We start from the raw sequence: 20,326 nt of genomic DNA, 5'->3' as shown, positions 1-20,326 counted from the left end.
TGGTTGGAAATCCACTGCTCTGACAGAAGGATATATTGAGAATTCGTTACACAACAAAGTTAATATAACTAAAAAGAGTCTTTATAAAATTGCAACACAGATTTGTCATACTACTCGTTCTGCCGACGCTGAAATAAATTCTGTGACAAAAATCTAAAGTTGCAAAGTAAGCTTACACTCACAAAAATATACAAGTTTTAGTTTTAATAATTCTAATTTTTTGACTATAGACGTATATAAATATAAAAATGATGATTAATAAATAAAATAAAAGTTGTAAACTTTTTTCCTCGACTTTAGGAAAATATACGGTCGACAGAAAAGTATCTCAATCAACTCTTACATGAAAATACGATTCATGATCTCAAAATATCTTTTAAATACCGATTAAAGTACACCTATAACGAAAAATTGAGTATTTAGGTTTATTGTTACCTTTTACATAAGCTGTGAGTGCGACAGGTTCAATAAAAGAGATCTGATCGACTTTACTCATTTTCAGGACTAATTGTATCGAATCTTCTAAATTAGTTCTCATAATTGTTTGATTTGTGAGTGGACTCAAGTGATGTGGCATATTAGTTGTCAGAAAATCCTCCAGCTCTTTGGTAACACTCCTAAAAAATATTGATCTATTTACTATTTTCTTTGTGGATTAATTTAACAAGTTTATTAAGAGAAATATATGACAAAAAATGTGAAACAAAAATTTTACAAAGTGAAAAATGGAATAAATTCCGTAAATATTCATATATCCTGAATCTCACCAATATAAATGACATTCTTCAACCTCTTTGAGCAACAGTCATAATCTCTAACCTTTTGTTCACTACATTTTTACAACATTGGCCTGCTTACAAGTTTTCCGTATTCTTATTGTGTAGACATGTGTAACATGTTTTGTTAAATGAAGTGGCAACGTACGCGGTTATTGCATGGTTTAAATTAGAACTTGAACATAAGCGGTCTCGTTTATATTGATACTTTATTATTGGCAGTTTTTTTCCGATGTTGCCCGATTTCACTCATGAAGTCGGAAAGAGGTAAATATATATTGTATATAATTTACTCGTCCTGTTATTCGGTTTCAATTAGTAGTGCTTTGTAGTTGTTTGTTGTTTATCATTCCTTTAAAAAATTACAGGTAAACACCTAGATTTTTTAAATAAGCAGGCCTTTTTGCATAGAATAATTAAATGTGAGGTTGAAACCCTAAAATACATTACCTATTTTCTATTTTACTTGCTTTCTAAAAAACACTTGGCACTTGCCACTACTACTTGACCAAATTAAATGGCCTTTTAAATCTGGTTTTAGTATATTTTGCGCTTTTTTAATAGCAAAGTTAAGCTGATCAAGAGGTGTTAAGTTTTATATTAGCAAATTTTACATTTTAATTTTGTTACAAAATATGAAATAATATTGCAGAGAAAGGACACGTTCACGTTACGTTGAAAAGTTTCTAAAAATGTGTTTCACAAATTACTAATCCGTTCAAAACTTCCTCAATCTCCCAAAATCGGGTTGATAAGTTGCACTGAATCACATGAGTTTCATTCGATGAAACGAGCGGCAGAAATAATCCATCCAAATTTGCTCTTTTGTAAAATTGCGTTTTGATTTGCTAATTTCACTTTTCCAATGCATATAATATTCCAGAAATGATCAGCGCCTATAAGATTATCAACATCTGGCAAGTAAACATTTGAAAATTTTAATTTAAGATTTGCTGGTATTTGTAATTACTAGACGGGACAGTTTAGTGTTGAAATTGTTTAGACGCGACTGCACGCCTAAAACACTTTTACTTTCAACTGCAGACTCAGTCTAGTTTAAGCCATAAACTTTTATATCGATATTTCATAATTCGAGGTTTAATCTGTTTGCTCAGCCGCACGTCATAAATCTACTTTGGCTTCCTGCATTCAGGAGTGCCATTGTTAAAGAAGATTTCAAGTTATTGCCAAATATGCGAACAGAAACTGTTGACAATAATACTTTATAAAAAGCGCTTCATGAAGAACAAAAAATACTTTTGGGGCTTGGTGATTATCATTTTCTTGTGCAGGTTAGGTCATAGGATCAGAATTATGTAATAGACTATTGTGACTGATGAAAGATATACAATTTATGGTTGTGATATGTCAGAAATAAAATTTTGAATTCAATCAATTATCTTTAAAAATGCGAATGTTTTGTACTCAACAAACACCCTTGTATTGATATTGGTAAATTTTGATGCTAATAAATTTACAGAAGGGAGTACTCAAAGAGTGTAGTGTGAATGCATTATATCATATTATATTATTACTTATACGAGGACGTATTGATATCTAATTATCTTAGACTAGTTCTATGCATAAATGAAATATTGCGTTACCATAGCAACAAACAATAACTTATTTGACTTATTTATAAGTTTGACGTCAAAAAAGTAAACAAGAGTTAAGCAGTACATTAAAAGAAAAAAAGAGGTCCATCGAAATTGTGAAAATCAAAAAATTGGAGTATCGAGCCATCATCAAGAACCTGTCTTATAAGGGTTAAGAGGTAAGCAGATTTACAACTATATGCTTAATACCCTTGGTGATCAATGTCCTTCGTATGGGACCGTGAAAAATTGAACTCCAAGCTTCAAAAGAGGTAAATTTTTCATTTAAGATGATGACCAATCGGGAAGGCCAGTTTCTGTGTCAGTCCCCGAAAATATCGATGCAGTTCATGACATGATTTTATCAGACCGTCGAATTGGGCTAAAATGGATATCTGAAGTACTGAATTTTTCATTGGAGCATTGCAGAACAAGAAGAAACATTTTTTTAAAGGTCTAGAGACGTTGCAGATTCGCTGTAATAAATATATCCAATTAAGAGGAGAATATGTTAAGTATTAAAATATTTTAACATTGAAATTCTGTTTGGTTCTTTTGTAGACTAAGAATCTTTCAATATATACTCGTATATGTTGATAATTTAAAAAAAAATTGACGAATATCTCTAAGGTTAATATTTTATGGTTTCCTCTCGTTCCTGTCATAAATAAATATACTAAAAATGTCCTGGTGTGGAAAAGTGCACTTTCATGATTGTTTCCCAATAATAATTTTATCAAAATGATTTGCCATCATCTTGGAAGTAGATAATATTTCATGGAGACCAATGGTAATTTCATTATCTAATATACATATTAATATAAAATTCTCGTGTAACGGGGTTTGTAGTTAAACTCCTCCGAAACGGCTTGACCGATTCTCATGAAATTTTGTGTGCATATAGGATAGGTCTGAGAATCTATTTTTCATCCCCCTTATATGTTACGACTAGTCCACCCCTAAATTTTTTTATTTTAGATAAAATTATTTATGAAACTGAATTTAAAAATACACAAAACTCTAAATTTTCAACCTCTATTTTTAATTTGTTAATTATAAAAAACTTTTGTCAAGATTTTTTATTTTGTTATGAGTTCAAATGACATAAAAAAAATCATATTACTCTCAATTTTTCACATTTCTACGATCAACCCCTATTTTTTATCGCGATTTTTACTTTTTTTTATTTTATCCACAGATCCGCAATAGGACTGCAAGATGGCAATCGAATATAATAATAATAATAGTACGATAAATTCTTATTTATGATTCCAATTTTAATTAAGAACTGAAAAGACAGTTTTAACTCTGATGTAAATAAACACGTGTTGTGAGCTCCCGCTAACAACGGCATAACCTAACCCAACAAATACTTTTAAATCAAAACAGAAATATGTACGTGTTTAACGAATATGAATGTTTTATTATTGTGAAAGATAAGTCAAATAATAAGCAAACGCTTTCGATTATAAGTACAATTAATCAATATTTCTATCAAACGTCATTTTAAATATTGAGCTTTGAATCCCATGAATTCCAATTTTTGACAAGAATTAATTAGGTGTTTGCCACGTTCCCAATAAGAAAACCCTCATACTTCAGCTGGCAAAGACTTCGTTAGAATTCATATATATAGGTCTCTTCTGATTCAATGTAAGTTTTTTATAATTTTTTAAAAACATGAAAATTTGACGTTTCGACTTATTTTAGCCTTTTCAAAATATATAAAGAGGTCTAAGAAAAAATAGAAAAAAGATGACTGTCTATTCGATGTATAACAAGTTTTTCACACACTCAGTCACACATCTACTTTTGTATCAGCAACTAGTGCATCCAAACGCGATAATGTTCGATAGTATATTACACAACGAGCTTGGAAAGTAATACATTTAGCACTAGTTACAATTTTATACGAGTCGCGTAGCGGCGAGTGATGAATCGTAACGTAATACACTTTCCAACGAATTGTGTACACTATTTTTCCTACGACTACGTAAAAAACGTATTTTTTTAATACGAAAGTCAATTAATTAAACAATATCACATGTGTTGGAAAGTATTTAACACGTGTGCCAAAAAATTAAAAATCCTACAAAATATTTGTTATTTGAAAAGAATGATTATGAAAGATTTTTTTAAGCTTTCAACTTACCTGTTAGGAAAATCAAAATAGTTTTAATGTTTTCCTTCACTATGGAAAATGAATTTTAATTCGACTACATTATATATTTCCCAGTAATAACACTTAATTATCATTAATTAATAAATACCATACATGTTGTAAACCATATATGTAATACTACTAAATGGACAGTTGGTATAGGAAAAAACGTCCCTACGTTATGGTGCCGACAATATTCATTTTCTCTATCGTTCGAGACACTTTATCTGTACTGCACATGCTTGAAAATTCTCTAAAATATCAGTAGTGGGAAAATAATAACTGAAGCGCACGGAGGAGAGAGAGAGAGAACGATACACTATTTGTTTCACTTAGTCGGAACACTAATATAACCTCAAAAAAATCATATTGTCTACTTCTTCAGTCTTCTTAAATTTGGCCTTTTGCCTATCAGCACCCAGCCAGATTCATATTGTAGTCGCGTATTCGCCTCTATCGTTCGAGACCGTATATAACAAAAGAAAAAGAAGCATTTCAATACATGTATGTTTTGTTATTTTTTAGTATATGTGTGAAATAAGCTACTTCCTTAGGAAAATGAGTGAGCAATCTATCATTTCCATAAGTGAGCATAGGAAAATATATTTTCAGTAACGTGATAAGTATTACGTCTCAAGTTATTAATCGAAGCACACACGTTTTTAAGTTTGTTTATTATTTAATTGAAGGTAGTATATATCAACTTACTTTTCTGTTATTATAAGCCTATTCAATTGGTTTGTCCATGTACAAGGAGCTGACGAACTACTAGCAGAACCATTAGGACATAAGTACTGGAAGTTTTCTGCATTGTCCGAGCTATTAAAAAATATTAAGGCATCAGAAAGGCTGGAGATAGCTACATCTCCTCCATTTTGAACAAGACACTTCAAGGTATCGTTGAAAGGTGTTCTATACTCAGTTTCGCATTTCTGAGTGCCACAGAGTTCACATAAGTTAGAATATTTTTCTTCTACAAAAAAAAAATAATTATATAATGTCGCTTTTGCTTTATATAGAAAAACATATTTCTTCTGACATACTTCTTATAGTTACTGATTTGTATTTTAATTCAGATTTAGAGTGAAGCGTCTAAGCATCAAAATATTAATAAATATTTAATAAATGAACTATTGAGAGGGACCATAAATTAAAAAACTAGTGGTTTCTGAAAAATTATACTTGAAAACGGTGGTTGTTGAATAAACCAAAAACAGTTGGGAAGTGATTGAGAACGGGGGAAAATTATTTTTTGAATTTCAAGAAAATTTAGGAAAACTTGAAAAAATATCTGGAATGAAGGTTTTATAAGAATAAATTTGAGTACTGGAATACAAAATTTAGCAGTTTATTCCCTAGGATTGGAGTTATATGAAGTGGTGTAGTATCATGGTAGCCTGGGGAAGAAACTTGGGAATTCTATATGGAGCATCAAATTATAAATTGAAGGTTAGTGAATTCTATTTATCGATACCAATAAACAATGGCAGGGGAGAATCGAGGAATAAGATACAGGATAGAAAAGAATGGAAACTGCTGTGAAAAAGGGAGCCTTATGTAATGACAACTCCAGGTTGGTGTGATGAAGTCATTGAGTAATTGCTAATTACTCAATTCATGTTTTTTCGTGTTATTGTTGTGTGAGGGAGAGAAACAATTTGCCACCTTTGCTCTCTTTTTCATTACCCAAAAAGACGACACTGATACACTTGTATCACGATCCATCTCGTTTACTGACGAAACCAGTCGGCCATCAGAAATCAATTTTTTGGAATAAACATTATTTAGAATGGTTACAACAAATCACAAATCTGTAGGAGCATCCACAAATTTTTATCTTCAAGTCCTCCACCAGCCTCTACTGATTTTGAGAATCATTTGAAGGCATTTTAAATATGTAGAAGACGGAGTTTGCAGAATCTTAAAACCCCTCGATATTCGTACAATCTGCAAACCTAATCAGATTCGCCAAAGGCAAAATATCCAATGAACACCATAGAGTGTATGAAATCCCTTTCTTAGATTGCTAGATTGCCGTCTTTCTTACATTGACCAGACAAATCGAAGTATTTCCCTCAGGGCAAAGGAACCACCATTCACTTCTTGACAATACCCAAGGCGGTTTTAGAATTCTCGTAAAACATTTTGTACGATCTCAGGGGTTATTTTGTTAATTTCTTCCGTTATCCTAACTTTCAAATCCGCAATATTATCTGGTATATTAAAATATACTTTAGATTTTAAATAACCCCATAAGAATTGATCGAGTAGAGTCCAATTGGGGGATCTAGCCGGCCATTACTAAAAGACGTCGGTATAATATTTGTGTGCGTATTAGATTTAATTATGGCTCATTTGTCCGAGACTCAAAGAATAGACATTTTAATTATAATTGTTTGTGGTAATAAAACAAGAACTCAAAATTAGGTTTGTGAAATTTTTAATAAAAAATACCCTGGTCAACAAATTTCGCAGTCCTCAGTTAGCAAAGTTGAAAAAAAGTTTCGTAAAATCGACATGTAAAAAGTAGTGGAAATACTGGTAGAAATGTTCAATCTACTTATGAAAAAAGTAAGATGTACTTCTGGAGATTGAGGAAAATCTGCATAAGATAACTCGAGAATCATCTATTTTGAGAGTTTTGTATAACGAAAAAACTACCCTTACAAAGTTCAGTTGGTTCAGGATTTAAATGAAGATGATCCTGACAGAGGCAAGAATTCTGTGAATTGGTGATGGACAGAATGATTGCAAATTTGCAGTTCATGAACAAAATAGTTTTTTACGATAAAGCGACGTTTCATTTAATCGGAACGATTAACAAATTGTAGATATTGGAGCAGAGAAAATCATCACTGGATATGTGAGGCTCACACTCAATATCTTAAAAAAAAGTGAAAGTTTGGACTGGTATCATTAACAATGAAATTATTGGCCCTTAGTTCTTTGAGGGCACATAGTGCCTACATCACCAAGCCGGAGCTTCACAGCATTTTGCACGTACAGCTAACAAAATCAAAAACTTGCAATAACTCAAAACACCTTTAAATTTTTTTTTCAAATTTTATGACCAATATTTTGACATAAACAAAGTTTGGAAAAACTTTAACCAGTGGCGCGCTGTCAGACCAATGAGGTTTCGTTTTTTTCTCAAAGCTCATCGCTTTTGTAACAGAGCAGTGCGCAATATGGTAATCTATCGGCAATTGTCTGCTAGGAGTGTTAGAACTGAGACAAGAACTCCACACTCACTTCTGAGTGAAGAAAATAATGTTGCTGATAAGTTTATAGATGAAAGTTTTCTCCTTAAACAGGCGTTCCTAGCAGACATTTGTGAACGTTTGAATATTCTTAACAAATCTTTGCAGGGGATCAATACAGATATTTTTCAAATGACTAGTAAAGTTGAAGCATTCAAGAAGAAACTTATGCTTTGAGATAAAAGTTTGAAGAATGGAGATTATTCGTTTTATGTTGTGTGTTTTCATTTTGGTACCAGATTCTACCAGAAAACAATTTAACCCTGAAAGAAGAAATGAAAAAAAGATTGGCTTAAATTGCAGGGAAATACGAGTGTGGTTTCTCTGCTGTTGCAGTGATGAAATCCAAGTATAGAACAAAGCTTAATATTGAAAAAGAAACAAGTGGACTTTCTTAATTTCTATATAATTTTTTGAAAATTGGCACTTCATGTTCAGTTTTAGAATTTTTTTAAAAAAATAGTTGCGTTTTCCTAATGTTTGTTTCAATAAATCATGTATTATTACAACTCTTATATGCTGTTAAATGTTAGTTCTGGACCTCTGTAAGAATAAGGTAAACTTTGTTAGCAATTGAAGAATCTGTGAAAAAACTTTAAAATCCAGAATTGTGTATTGTTATAAACATAGTAACAATATTATTTAATATGTTATGTAAGAATTAAACATATTATGTAAGAATATTTTGACAGTTAATGAGAGAAATTGAAAATAAATGTAATGCAGTGCAAAATAGGTATAGTTCTTCCAATAATCATTATTATACCTCGTTAACTTGTTACAACTGAATATTAAATTATAAAACGTAAATAGACAAGTAAAATGTATCTGCCTATATGGGAGTTTGGTTTAAACAGGATACGTGAACTGAACCCTTTTTATACCCAATCACTTTTTTTTGTGGAAAACGAAATTTCAAGCAAAAACCATAAAGAGAAATAAATTCTTTGCAAATAAAACAAAAGAAAAAAATAACATTTCAATTCCAAAGTATCTTTATAAATAATCTTAATCGTCTGAACTAGAGTCATCCTTTGATTGAATTATGATGGGTTGTAATGTATTCGCACACATAAATAATGAACATAAACTTACTGAGTCGTGCATCCAACCCATCATCACCATCTGTCCATGGACCAGGACGACAACTTTTACCAAAAAAATTACTCAGCACACCCAGTTTTTTTTCCAAAATAGAAGTAGAATCATTACAAAATGTAGTATTTCCATCAATTATTCGATTTTCCAATTCGTTTAAAACAAATTTTGTTACAAGTTCGTCGTGTTTAAAACCAGGATGACATAGACGTTTTCCTCTCAAGTTTTCAAAACTGTTATTATAAAATTTTCGAACCACCACAACTGTTTGATAAGGAGATTTTTCTAAAAAATAAAAAAAATATTTTACACTTTCCCAGTTTATTAATAAGTTGTAAGAGTAACACCAAATACATTCAACGACATCCCAGATTTGAACTTAAGCCTGTTCATATTATAATATATCGATACTTTTATTTGGAACATAACAATATTAGAAAGATATTTTCAAGTTGCACTTTTTAGTTCAGCATCAAAAAGTTAATAACACATATTTTATAAAAACTATAATTGTAAGTTATGAGAAAAAAATTATTCTCCAAATAATCATTTCCAGTATAAAAATATATAAAATAATTCAATGAATAACGTGTTTTATGTCAATATATAGTTAGATTTTCACCTTCATCAAAATTTGATAGATACACGAAAACCAAAAATTTCTTTACAACTTGATATTGACACATTTGACAATTTGCAAAATTAATAACTTCCAAGAGAGAAAACTGTTGAGAATCACTTCAAACTCACAAAAGAAAACAGTATAGTTCTTCCAATATCGATTGCAGATTATAAAAACCCTTGCCGACAATTTTGTTTGATCTAGGATAGGCGTAGATACCTCATTTTATAAATTTATTATTTTTATAAATACTGCACTTAATTGTAGTCCTACACAGAACTTGGAAAAAATCATTATTATACCTCGTTAACTTTTTACAACTGAATATTAAATTATGTAATGTAAATAGGCGAGTAAAATGTACCTGCCTGTAAGAGAGTTTGGCTTAAACAAGGTACCAGACGTGAACTGAGCCCTTTTTGTACCCCATTCGTTTTTTTATGGAAAAACAAATTTCAAAGCAAAAACCATAAAGGAAAATAAATTCTTTGCAAATAAAGCAAAAGAAAAAAAACATTCCAATTCCAAAGTATCTTTGTAAATAATAATGGTAGTCAGAATCGTCTGAACTAGAATCATCATTTGATTGGATTATGACGAGTTGTAAAAAGTGTGATACCACATTCTTATCTTCTTTTGCTGTGTTACTTCTAATTTCGCAATCCTTATATCAACTATAAATTGTCCTACGTATAAAATCTTGAATAGCTTTGTCATCTGATTTCAGTTTTTCTTTACATATTTTTCGGTTCTAGTGGAAAATTTACTCTAATTAATTCAGCAATTCTTATTATGATTGCATTATCAGATTGCTGAATATTTTCCTTTTTTAAACATTTGATTATATTTAAAATAACTTGCTGTTTGTATATCTAAATCTTTATTATTAAATTCATACCTGTCTTTATTCTTACTACACTGTGCAATTTCATTGTCTTCATTCGCTCATGGTCTAAAGAACCCCCTCTTTCTATTTATTTAAAGAAATACAGTGCAACCTCGATATAACAACTCGGAAGGGAACAAGTAAATATTCGTTATATCAAGTAATTCGTTAAACTGAGGTTTGTTATGTTGGATTAGATTGGTCTAAAATTTGTTATAAAGAGGTTGTTCGCAAAAAATGTTCGTAATGTAAAGGTATATTTTACATCGACTCTTATGGACAATTCAATGGGATTACGAAGAATTTGTTAAATCGAGGAAGTCGTTATATTGAGGTACGTTATATTAAGGTTGCACTGTATATGAATTAAATGAATCTCACCAAATGCCCACACTGCTTATCGCAGACTGTCTGGCAGGAATATTTTGAAGAAACTGTGCACATATGCTTTGGCCAACATAAATGCATTTATGTTTACTATTCGATGTTTAAGTAAGTACATGAAAGGTTAGTGAATAACTTCGCGGCCTAAAGGTGTCACATTATGGAACTTTCGTCTGCTGGACCAGATCGGTCCCGTTTGAAAATGCGAGCCACGTGAACTTCGAGGAAATAAAATAATAAGGTACACACAAGATTCTTTTCTCTTAACGTTATTTCAGTCGTATTAGCGGCAAACCATTAGTAGACGTTTTTTCTGTCCTCAAGTCTTCGACAGACGTGAAAAAAGGTGATAGGAAAACTCACTTAAAAAATTAGATAAGATACCCGCGAGATTTATTTTTCTATTTCTTTTTTAGGTCATCAACAGTAGCGGGAAAGCTATGGCAGACGTTTTCTCTGTAGCCGAGTCCTCGACAGACGTGAAAATGGGTCGTCGGAAAACTCGCCAAAAGGAAAAATGCCACAGGCAAAATTCTTTTTCTCATCCCATCTGTAGGTCATAAATAGCAGGTAAAAAGCAGTGGCATACATTTTCCCGCTCCCAAAATCCCTGGTTGTCGAAAATAGCTTTCCTCGCTTTGATTAATAAAAAGGAGATTTTAATGAAGTTAGATAGTGGAGAAAACATGTGCAAACTGGTAAAAGAAAATGGTGTTGGGCGTGTTACTATATACAAACTTAATAAAAAAGGGCAAAAGATAGTAGACCGCGTCAAGACAATGGAATCGGGGCCAGTAAAGCGTAAAACTCTAAAAGTTGGCGGTTGTCCAAAGATAGAAAACGCTCTCTACATATGGTTCATACAACGGTGTTCTAAACACAATCCTATATCTGGAGAAATTCTGAAAGCCAAAGCAATCGAATTTTATAAAAAAAATTATCCACAAAGATTTTCGTGCCAGCGATAGTTGGCTAGATAAATTTAAAAAGCGATTTGGTATCCGTCTATTAACCATATCGGGTGAGAAATTATCAAGCGACGAATCTGCAGTACAGCCAGCCTAACCAGCATTTTATAAACAAAGTAGATGAACTGGGTCTTCTTCCTGACCAAATCTATAGCGCAGACGATAGTGGTCTGTTCTAGAGATTGTTGCCCAATAAAACATTCGTATCTTCTAAAGAAATAAGTGCACCAGGTCGTAAAGTGAGTCAAGATAAAGAATCACATTCATTCCGTGTTCAAATGTTACCGGGACGCACAAATTGAATTTCTTAGTGATTGGTGAAGCAAAAAATCCCAGAGCAAGAACATTTGTCTGCCAGTCTGCTACAAGAATCAAGTTACAAGTTGGGTTACGAGAGAAGTATTCAGCGAATGGTTTCATAAAGACTTTGTCCCAGAAATCAAGAAGTTCATGAAAAGATCTATAAAAGCTTTATTCGTACTTGACAATGCTCCAGGCCACCCAAATGAACTTAAATCAAGTGATGGGAATATCCAAACCATCTACCTATCACCAAACTGCACACCTTTACTTCAGCCGATGGATCAAAATGTTATTCAAAAAGTGAAGTCTTTGTATAAAAATAAATTACTGATTCATATTATATCTCAAGATAGTGATTTAACGCAGAGCCTTAAAGGATTGAATTTGAAGGATATTTTATTCTCTCTTGATCATGCTTGGAAATCTATCTTGTCTAACTTAATCCAATCTTCATTGAAAAAGTTATGGCCTACAATGAATAATTTATCAGGAACAGAAGAAACAGGTAAATGGAAATCCAGATAATCTGCCTATTGCCGATCGGTTACAAAATCTATCAGAAAAAAGATTTGAGAGAAGTGAAGAAAATTTAAATTCTTAGTTTGAAGGAATCGAAGAAGCAGGGCAAATGATGGCAGATGAAGAAAATGTATCTGAAGCAGTACAAGAAGAAGAAAGCTTTGTAGAAATATTGGAGCCACCAACTACTACACTAGTAAGAGTTAAACCAGATAATTCTTTGATTTGTTTCAATACCTGCATAACATGGGCAGAAGAAAACGACATATCTGCCAATGATATTATAATTCTTTGCAATATGCGAGAAAAGGTTTTTAAGGAAAGACTACAAGTTGCACAAAAGCTGACTTCAATTAAGGATTATTTTAAAATTATGTAATTACTTATATATGTATATGTTAATTTAATACATTACATACATTTATTCTCTCTACGAAATGCTTTATTTTTTTCATTATTTACGACTTTTTCTCTATAATCCACATTCCAATAATCCGGCACCCTCCGGTTTTTAATAGTACCCGATTAGTGAGCTTATACTGTAGTTTTATTGCATTTATTTGTAACAATGATTCAACTGATTCAACACTAGTGACACGAGTTAATCAGCTCTTATGTTTTTCGGTGATTTTTTGTTGTAACATGAGTAAACGGAATAAAAAATCATTCAAATCATCATTTGAAGATGTTTATTTCTATATCACGAAGTATAGACATAAGGAGTCTGAACGGTATCGGGTTTTTCATAGTATGCACTAGCTCGCGAATGTTAAAATTATTAAATTAGATATGAAATATTAATTCATTTGTTTAAAATTAATTTAAAAAAACAATGGGAAGGTGTTGTGCTGTACATGGTTATCTTAGTGGCCGAAAAACAAGTGAGAATGTAGGAAAAGTGGCATTATTCATAGTACTAAAAGTGAGTATAACCTCAAAGTAATATTCAACATTTATGTTATTAACAATTAACAAATAATTTTAAAATTTATGTAGTTTTTCAATATTTAAAAAATATATTTTTATTTATCTGGTGGAATATAAAAATACAATTTTTTTAAGGACGTTGAATTACGTAGTAGATGGACCTCTACTCTGGGACAAGTTTTTAAAGCTACCAGTTTTATTTGTGAATTACACTTTAATTCAGAGGATGTAATTAAAACTGAAAGAGATTTTGAAGGATGGCAGTGAATACTGAAAAGAATAGGCAACATTTAGTGATTTTTAAAAATATTTCAACTATTCAGTTTCTTAGAACATTTTTTCCAGAGAGGTGTCAATAGCAACAAGAATTCCTACATATGAATTTAAATGAGTACTTCTTGAAAAATGGCGCACTCTAACGGCACAAAAATCTGTCCCTTATATTGAGGCCATTCGTTTAACATTACGTTAAGATTCCTTACATCTATACTTCGCGTCTATATTCACAATCAGATTGATCAGATCCTTATGCAACTGACAAATAATGAGTACCAAACTTCTAGCAGTAGCTTTTTAACCCATGAACAAACTTTATTTTGTGATATAGAACCAAGCACAAGTAATGACATAACAAGGAACATGAATTCAAAATGTGTAGGCCATAATAAACATATTTCTTTTTTTTTTTTCTACCCCAACTTAATTATGGTTGAAGTAGATTCTGATTGTCAGTTATATAAAACAAAAACAGGGTGATACAGATTATACCACGGTGCTAAAAACTATGAGATAAATACTTTCTAATAACATTATTAGCATAGATAGACGGATTCATAGTAGTTATTCGGGGTCAAATATTACAACAAATAAGTGTAAAAGGTGTAAAATATCCAAAATTTTCTCAAAATCCCTCTGAAATTCTATACTTTTTCAAAATATTGCAAATCTTATTCATTGGCAAAAAAATAACTGCTCCTAAAGAAAAAATTCCGAGAATTGATCATTTATAAATAAAAATCATATATTTGTTAACTCGTTGATTGATTCTCCGAACATGTGTGATTTAGAAGTACTTACTCGAAACAATTTCAGCAAGGACTACAACATTATCAGATACGAGAGTATTTGCTAGAAGTGCCTGTTCTGGATCAATAATAGCAAACTGATGTTTACCCTGGTCAATATTTAGTAAACATTCAACTCTGAAAAAGAAAAAGTTTATTATGTCGAAATTGAAATTATGGAAATAACACAACTAGCATGGTAGTTCAATTAATGACCATTTTCCCGACAATTTCAAAGTCTACCCTGTGCCGAAGGCTGCTTTTTTCCTCGGAGAGAACGCCACCCTTTCTCGAGGGAGAACCATTTTTCATTAAAAATAAGTGTATAAATCGATAAATTGACCAGTCCTAAGCAACTTTTGTTGTGTGAAATTGTCATTTTTCATACAAAAAACTCACATTCTTAGAATGTTTTTCGTGAATAAGTGGAAAAAGATGCACTTAATCGAAAAGCCTGTAAAGGCCAAAATTGTAGCTTATAAAAAAAGAAAAAAATCCGTGTATTTACGATCTGTATTATCAAATGCCAAAATGTCAGGTTTCGAAAATAACCGAAAACCAATGCATTTTTCGTGGAAATCTTATCGAGACTTTTTTAAAGTCCTCCAAAAAAACTTCATTTTTATTCTTTTAAAAAGTTCCTGGCGTTAAAACTAAACGAGTTATGAAGAAAATAATGTCGATTCCTATTTTTTCGTTGCAAAAAATAGTGATAATCTCATCCTCTCTTCCACCCCATTTGAAAAAAATCTTTGCCACATCACAATTCGTTTTATTCGTATTCTAATAATATACTCTGAGCGTTTGATCCGTTTAAAGTACTTATTTTTGAAAAAAATTGAGCTTGAAGTGACAAAATTAATTTCGTTATTTAACGAAAACTCGTCTTTTCTTCAAAGTAACTCAAAAACTATTAATGATACGTAAAATTTTGTAGAATAGGAAATTTTTTTCTGAGAAAATTTCGGCATTTTTTTTGTATGATAAAAATTGAGTAAGATATGGCCATTTAAAGTTTGCGTGCGTTCACGTACCTTTTTTGAGTCTTTTCAGCATCAAGCTGTGTAAAAATAAGATCTGAAAAAAATTTATTTAAATGAGCTTGTAGCTCTCCAAAAAAATACAAACTGCTTTTTTGAGGGACTTGATTGCTTCAAAAGTAAGAGAGTTATGGGGAAAAAACCAAAAACACATTTTTGTAGAAATTATGTACAGGCGCCTAACGTTTTGCTTAATTTGGTTTTTTCTTAAGTAAAACATATTTTATTTTATAATTATATATAATTATATAATATTTCAAATAACAACGTAGTTTTTCCTTTTTTTATGGACAATGTCAATATGCAAAACGTTAAAAGAAATGTATATTTTGAAACAATGTTAAGTTGTAATAACTACAAAGAAAATAAACATCATTGTTTAATCTTCTGCGCCACTGCTATTGTCTTCGTTGTCTATTGCAACTTCAGGTTCAGTACTGCTGGGCTGAGCAGGATTTGATTGCAGATTGACATAATAGTGGACATTCTCGGGAACTTTCAGCAATTTAGTGTAGTATGATTTGAATCTCACCTTGGTACAGGGGTTTTAATGTTAGTTTGGTACCAAGTTTCTTCCGGTTTCTCAGATGTAGTGTTTCCCAGGCACCTGTGTAAGATTGCTTAGTGTGTATATAGTCTACTTCATCAATGATTTTAATCACTCTTACTAGTTTTTTTATATAGGCATAGGCGGCTTTGGATTTGGCATAAAAAATAGCTTCAGAGCTTAAGCCATATTAAAAAAATCCTTTTGCTCTGCTTTCACAATCTTAAAATGAGAAGGCTTCTCTCTTGTTGCTGATATTAATCTATCCCAGTCAGACTATACTTCTGCAGTGTTCTTCCTTTTTTTGACTCAATGAAACTAAAATCTTAATCGTTGGGCAGTAGGGAATGTCAAATAGCTAAATAATATTTAATGGTTTTAAAAATTTTAAAAATGTGATCTAATGCGTAAAAGAGTCTAACCATCAAATAATTTTTATTTTGCCCCGGGCATCCATCACTAAACAACACTAAGTCTTTGTTGCTTATATCTGCCCTGTTAAAAAAATGCAACAACAAAGAAGTAACATCATTTCGGCTATTCTTGCCAACAGTTGCCAAATCATACACTCCAAAAACATATTAGCCAGAGCTGGCTGATAAAAAAAACATCACCAGTTTGAATATGGGGCAATGGCAAATTTTGCTTGTAATAAAACGATAAGCATATATATATATATATATATATATATATATATATATATATATATATATATATATATATATATATATATATATATGATATGATATTGTAAAAACTACTACTTACAAACTCAGTTGTGGGTGGGGAATAAAAATATTATTTTCCTCCACACAGAAGATATGAGATTTTTGTTGCTGTGATTTTTATCACTGGCGTCATAAATCGCACTATTTTCTTTAACTTTTAAAATTAATAACTCCACGTCCATCTCGTATGGTTGTTAATTCAAGACTGACCGGACGAGGAATCTAACAGGTCGAATCAAGTGCGACCTCGAATCAAACCTGATTGAACCAGATTCGTCCGGTCTGAAGGCGGGAAAAGGGTCCCTTCACATTTAAACGGAGCGCTCGAAGCCGAATCTTGGTCAATCAGATTCAACTTGATTCGGATTCGTTTGGTGTGAAAGGACCCTATACTGTTTAATAAGATGTATTATTATTTTTTAATATCTGTCATAAGGGTTGGTTGTTAAGGGCCGAAACTGATTAATGAATGATAAATTTTTATAAAAATTGGTGACGTTTATTTATATGATACAAATATGGTTTAAATTGATTACATACTCCCATCTAAATTAAATATGTTTTATTCGCTTTGGAGTGGTTTTCATCCCTAAAAAAAGCAACCCACGGCTCAGGGTGGATTTTGAAATAGAGTGTAAGTGATGGTATAAATTCGTTAATAAATACATGAGATCGTGTTAAAAAAAACATTTGCATTTTTTTCAAAAAAAATTATACAGTGTGTGTCATATAAAAGTTGCCAATGCCAATGCAACTGCCAGTATATTATTTATTTTTTGGAATCCTTAGAAAATTCTAGACATAATTCATGAACATACAACATGTACATAATACAATACCAATTTTCAACTATTTAGGAAATATTGAGTGTTCTCAAGTTTACTACAAGAATTAACATTAACATTAGTGATCAGTGTCAGTGCTATTGTCAATTAAATTTCGTTAACCTAACTTAATATAAGCAAAATGGTTAATTCTACAAATGATTGGTTATGAAGATGAGAAAACACATGGAGACAAATGGAAGTTACTTGGTAATTTCAATGAACAATTAGCAAAATAGAAAAGCAGTTTCATAAGCTTGAAATTGAATATTAGGCTTAAATTACAAGAAAATCCACATAAGTGATACCAGCTCAGAAGGTCATGGAAGACGACTTCGATAGAATGGATTTTTGTAAACAAATGTTTGCAATGCTAGATAATGAGATCCAATTAGAAGATTTGTTTTCCAAGGAGAGCACATTTACATTTCACAGTCATGTTAACCATCAAAATTTCCTTTATTGTTATAATGACAATCCTCACTGGATGAAAGAAGAACATTTACAATATCTCGAAAAAGTTGATGTTTGGAGAGGAACAGATGGCGATTTGAGATAGATATTTAAAACTACTTCAAAATAATGTCATGCCAACAAAAATTAGATCCTTATCAAGCAATCCCACAAGTTCCTAAGATTATAATATGGTTTTAACAATATGAAGCACCGCCTTATTACTAAATCAATATCCAACAGTACCTGAAGCAAATTATTCCAAATCTGTGGATATGGGGGCGTGAAACTTAAGAAGACATTTCTTTACCAAAATAAATGTTATAAAACTTCTCACTTTCAATGTTAATGTATACTAATCACCGACTTCTACTTTGGTTGTCACAATTGTTTTTATAGCAAATCCCAGTCACTAGGATATTCTCATAGGTTCTCTAAAAGTTCTACTTTAAAGTACTTGATAGCTGCTAGAGAGAAAGAAAAATAATTTCATCATCTGAATAATATATCTATTGTGCAGTAGAGATAAGGAGAACAATCTGTGTGTATGAAAAAGTATCTGTTGAAATTGTTAAATAAAGGTGGCGCCACATTAGCATCAGGGTAAATCCTCTCGAAATCATTTCTAGTAAATGGTTGAAGAGCACTGTTGTTGATCTGGGGCTCCTTGCTTTGAAGCTTTTTGTTTTAAAATTTTCCTTTGACATCTACTCCATTATCGGTGTTATTCAGTGTCATTTCCTTCGGTATTGAATGTTGCTAATGCCTGGAACAAATATTTTTTACTAATTGAATCACACTCTTGCTTTAAAATCCCCAAAGAGAGACTTCAGGTTTAATCCTTGGACATAGCTATAATTCTGGATTGCCTTCAGAATTAAAGTTTGATCACCAGTTGACTTCCTCCGTTTGAAACCTCCCTGGTACTCACCCACTTGTTCAGCCAAGTAATAGCCTAATCTATTTCTTTTTATTCTAGCTAGGATTTCGTTTATGACGTCCAACAAAGTGATACTCCTATAATTCACATAGTGTGTCACACCCCCTACTGGGTAAATAATTGCCTTATCCCATTGTAGCATCTATTCCTGTTTCCATATGTTTCTGATCAAATTGTATATTGGCTCACTCAATCCTTCTCAAATCTCCTAGTTCTGGAAGATTCACATCCTTCATTGTTTTCTCAATCTCTGTCCACTCCATCCCAATATTCTCCGATGTTTGTTTTTTAATTTGTGAGCATTTCAATGCAAAAAAATCCTTTTGAGTTAACCATATAAAAATTGTGAATATGGAAAATATGTTAAGTTAAAATCATAAATAGTTTACATAAGTATTCAAAAATATACTTACTTGGAATAAACTTCTAAGCATTCATAAATTCTATTTCTTTGGATTTCAGTACAAGCATCTCTAATGAAATTATCAGTACATAACTTATCTGAAACAAAAATTATCAATATAATAGCTCAATAATTCTAGAGAATAAAATATGAAAAATTCCGCTATTCGTGATATAACATTAAATTTTGAAATTTTAAAGCTGCCACACAAATACTTAATAATTTCAGCAATACCATTCAGCTCACATAAAAAGAAAACAATATCACTGGCCCTTAAACTCAAATTTATGCATGCATTACCAGTAACAACGCTATACATATAATGTAGCTTTAGATAAATCACACTTCATATTTTAATCAATTCTTTGTTACCGATGAAAAGTTCAACTTATTGTTACACACCAATAATTCATACAAGTTAAAACATCCCAAAAATGTCAAATTTAAAAATCCAATGAAATATTTCACCTTCCTGGGTAGTACATAAATAGTGACTCTTGTATCACCCTAATGTAAAAGAGAAATCAGCTAATAAAACAGCAGAAAGAAGTATCCTCAGATAATTCAACACCTGCAAAAGATTCTATACACTTGGACCAATAAATCACTTTACCAGAAAATTTTTTATTACATAGATGTATTAATAACTTTCAAGAATGGATACAAGGGATAGGAAAAATGAAGACATTAAAATAAATTCAAATTGAACATAATATGTTTATGTTATTGTTATTTAATTTATGTGAATCCACATGAAATATTTTTTAACAAAAAAGTTTTTTGTAATAACAAACAGAAAAATATCAGTATGTAGCACTCCCGAAATCC

At 31.3% G+C, this 20,326-nt stretch overlaps 1 protein-coding gene across 2 annotated transcripts in view; it reads right to left on the bottom strand.

Moving 5' to 3' along the window:
- Positions 1–20,326, bottom strand: part of LOC130453101 (transferrin-like) — a 65,528-nt gene that overhangs the window by 31,755 nt on the left and 13,447 nt on the right. For both annotated transcript variants that reach the window (XM_056792698.1, XM_056792699.1), the window contains exons 2-6: positions 19,509–19,596; positions 14,577–14,701; positions 8,888–9,175; positions 5,241–5,505; positions 436–617 (exon numbers count right to left, since the gene is read on the bottom strand). In XM_056792698.1, coding sequence (XP_056648676.1) covers positions 436–617; positions 5,241–5,505; positions 8,888–9,175; positions 14,577–14,701; positions 19,509–19,596 — 948 coding nt within the window. The remainder of the gene's footprint in view (positions 1–435; positions 618–5,240; positions 5,506–8,887; positions 9,176–14,576; positions 14,702–19,508; positions 19,597–20,326) is intronic.

Source organism: Diorhabda sublineata, chromosome 2, assembly GCF_026230105.1.
Source record: "Diorhabda sublineata isolate icDioSubl1.1 chromosome 2, icDioSubl1.1, whole genome shotgun sequence".
Taxonomy (NCBI): Eukaryota; Metazoa; Arthropoda; class Insecta; order Coleoptera; family Chrysomelidae; genus Diorhabda; species Diorhabda sublineata.
Note: the sequence above shows the minus strand (reverse complement) of the source record. Positions and strands in the feature narration are given on the sequence as shown.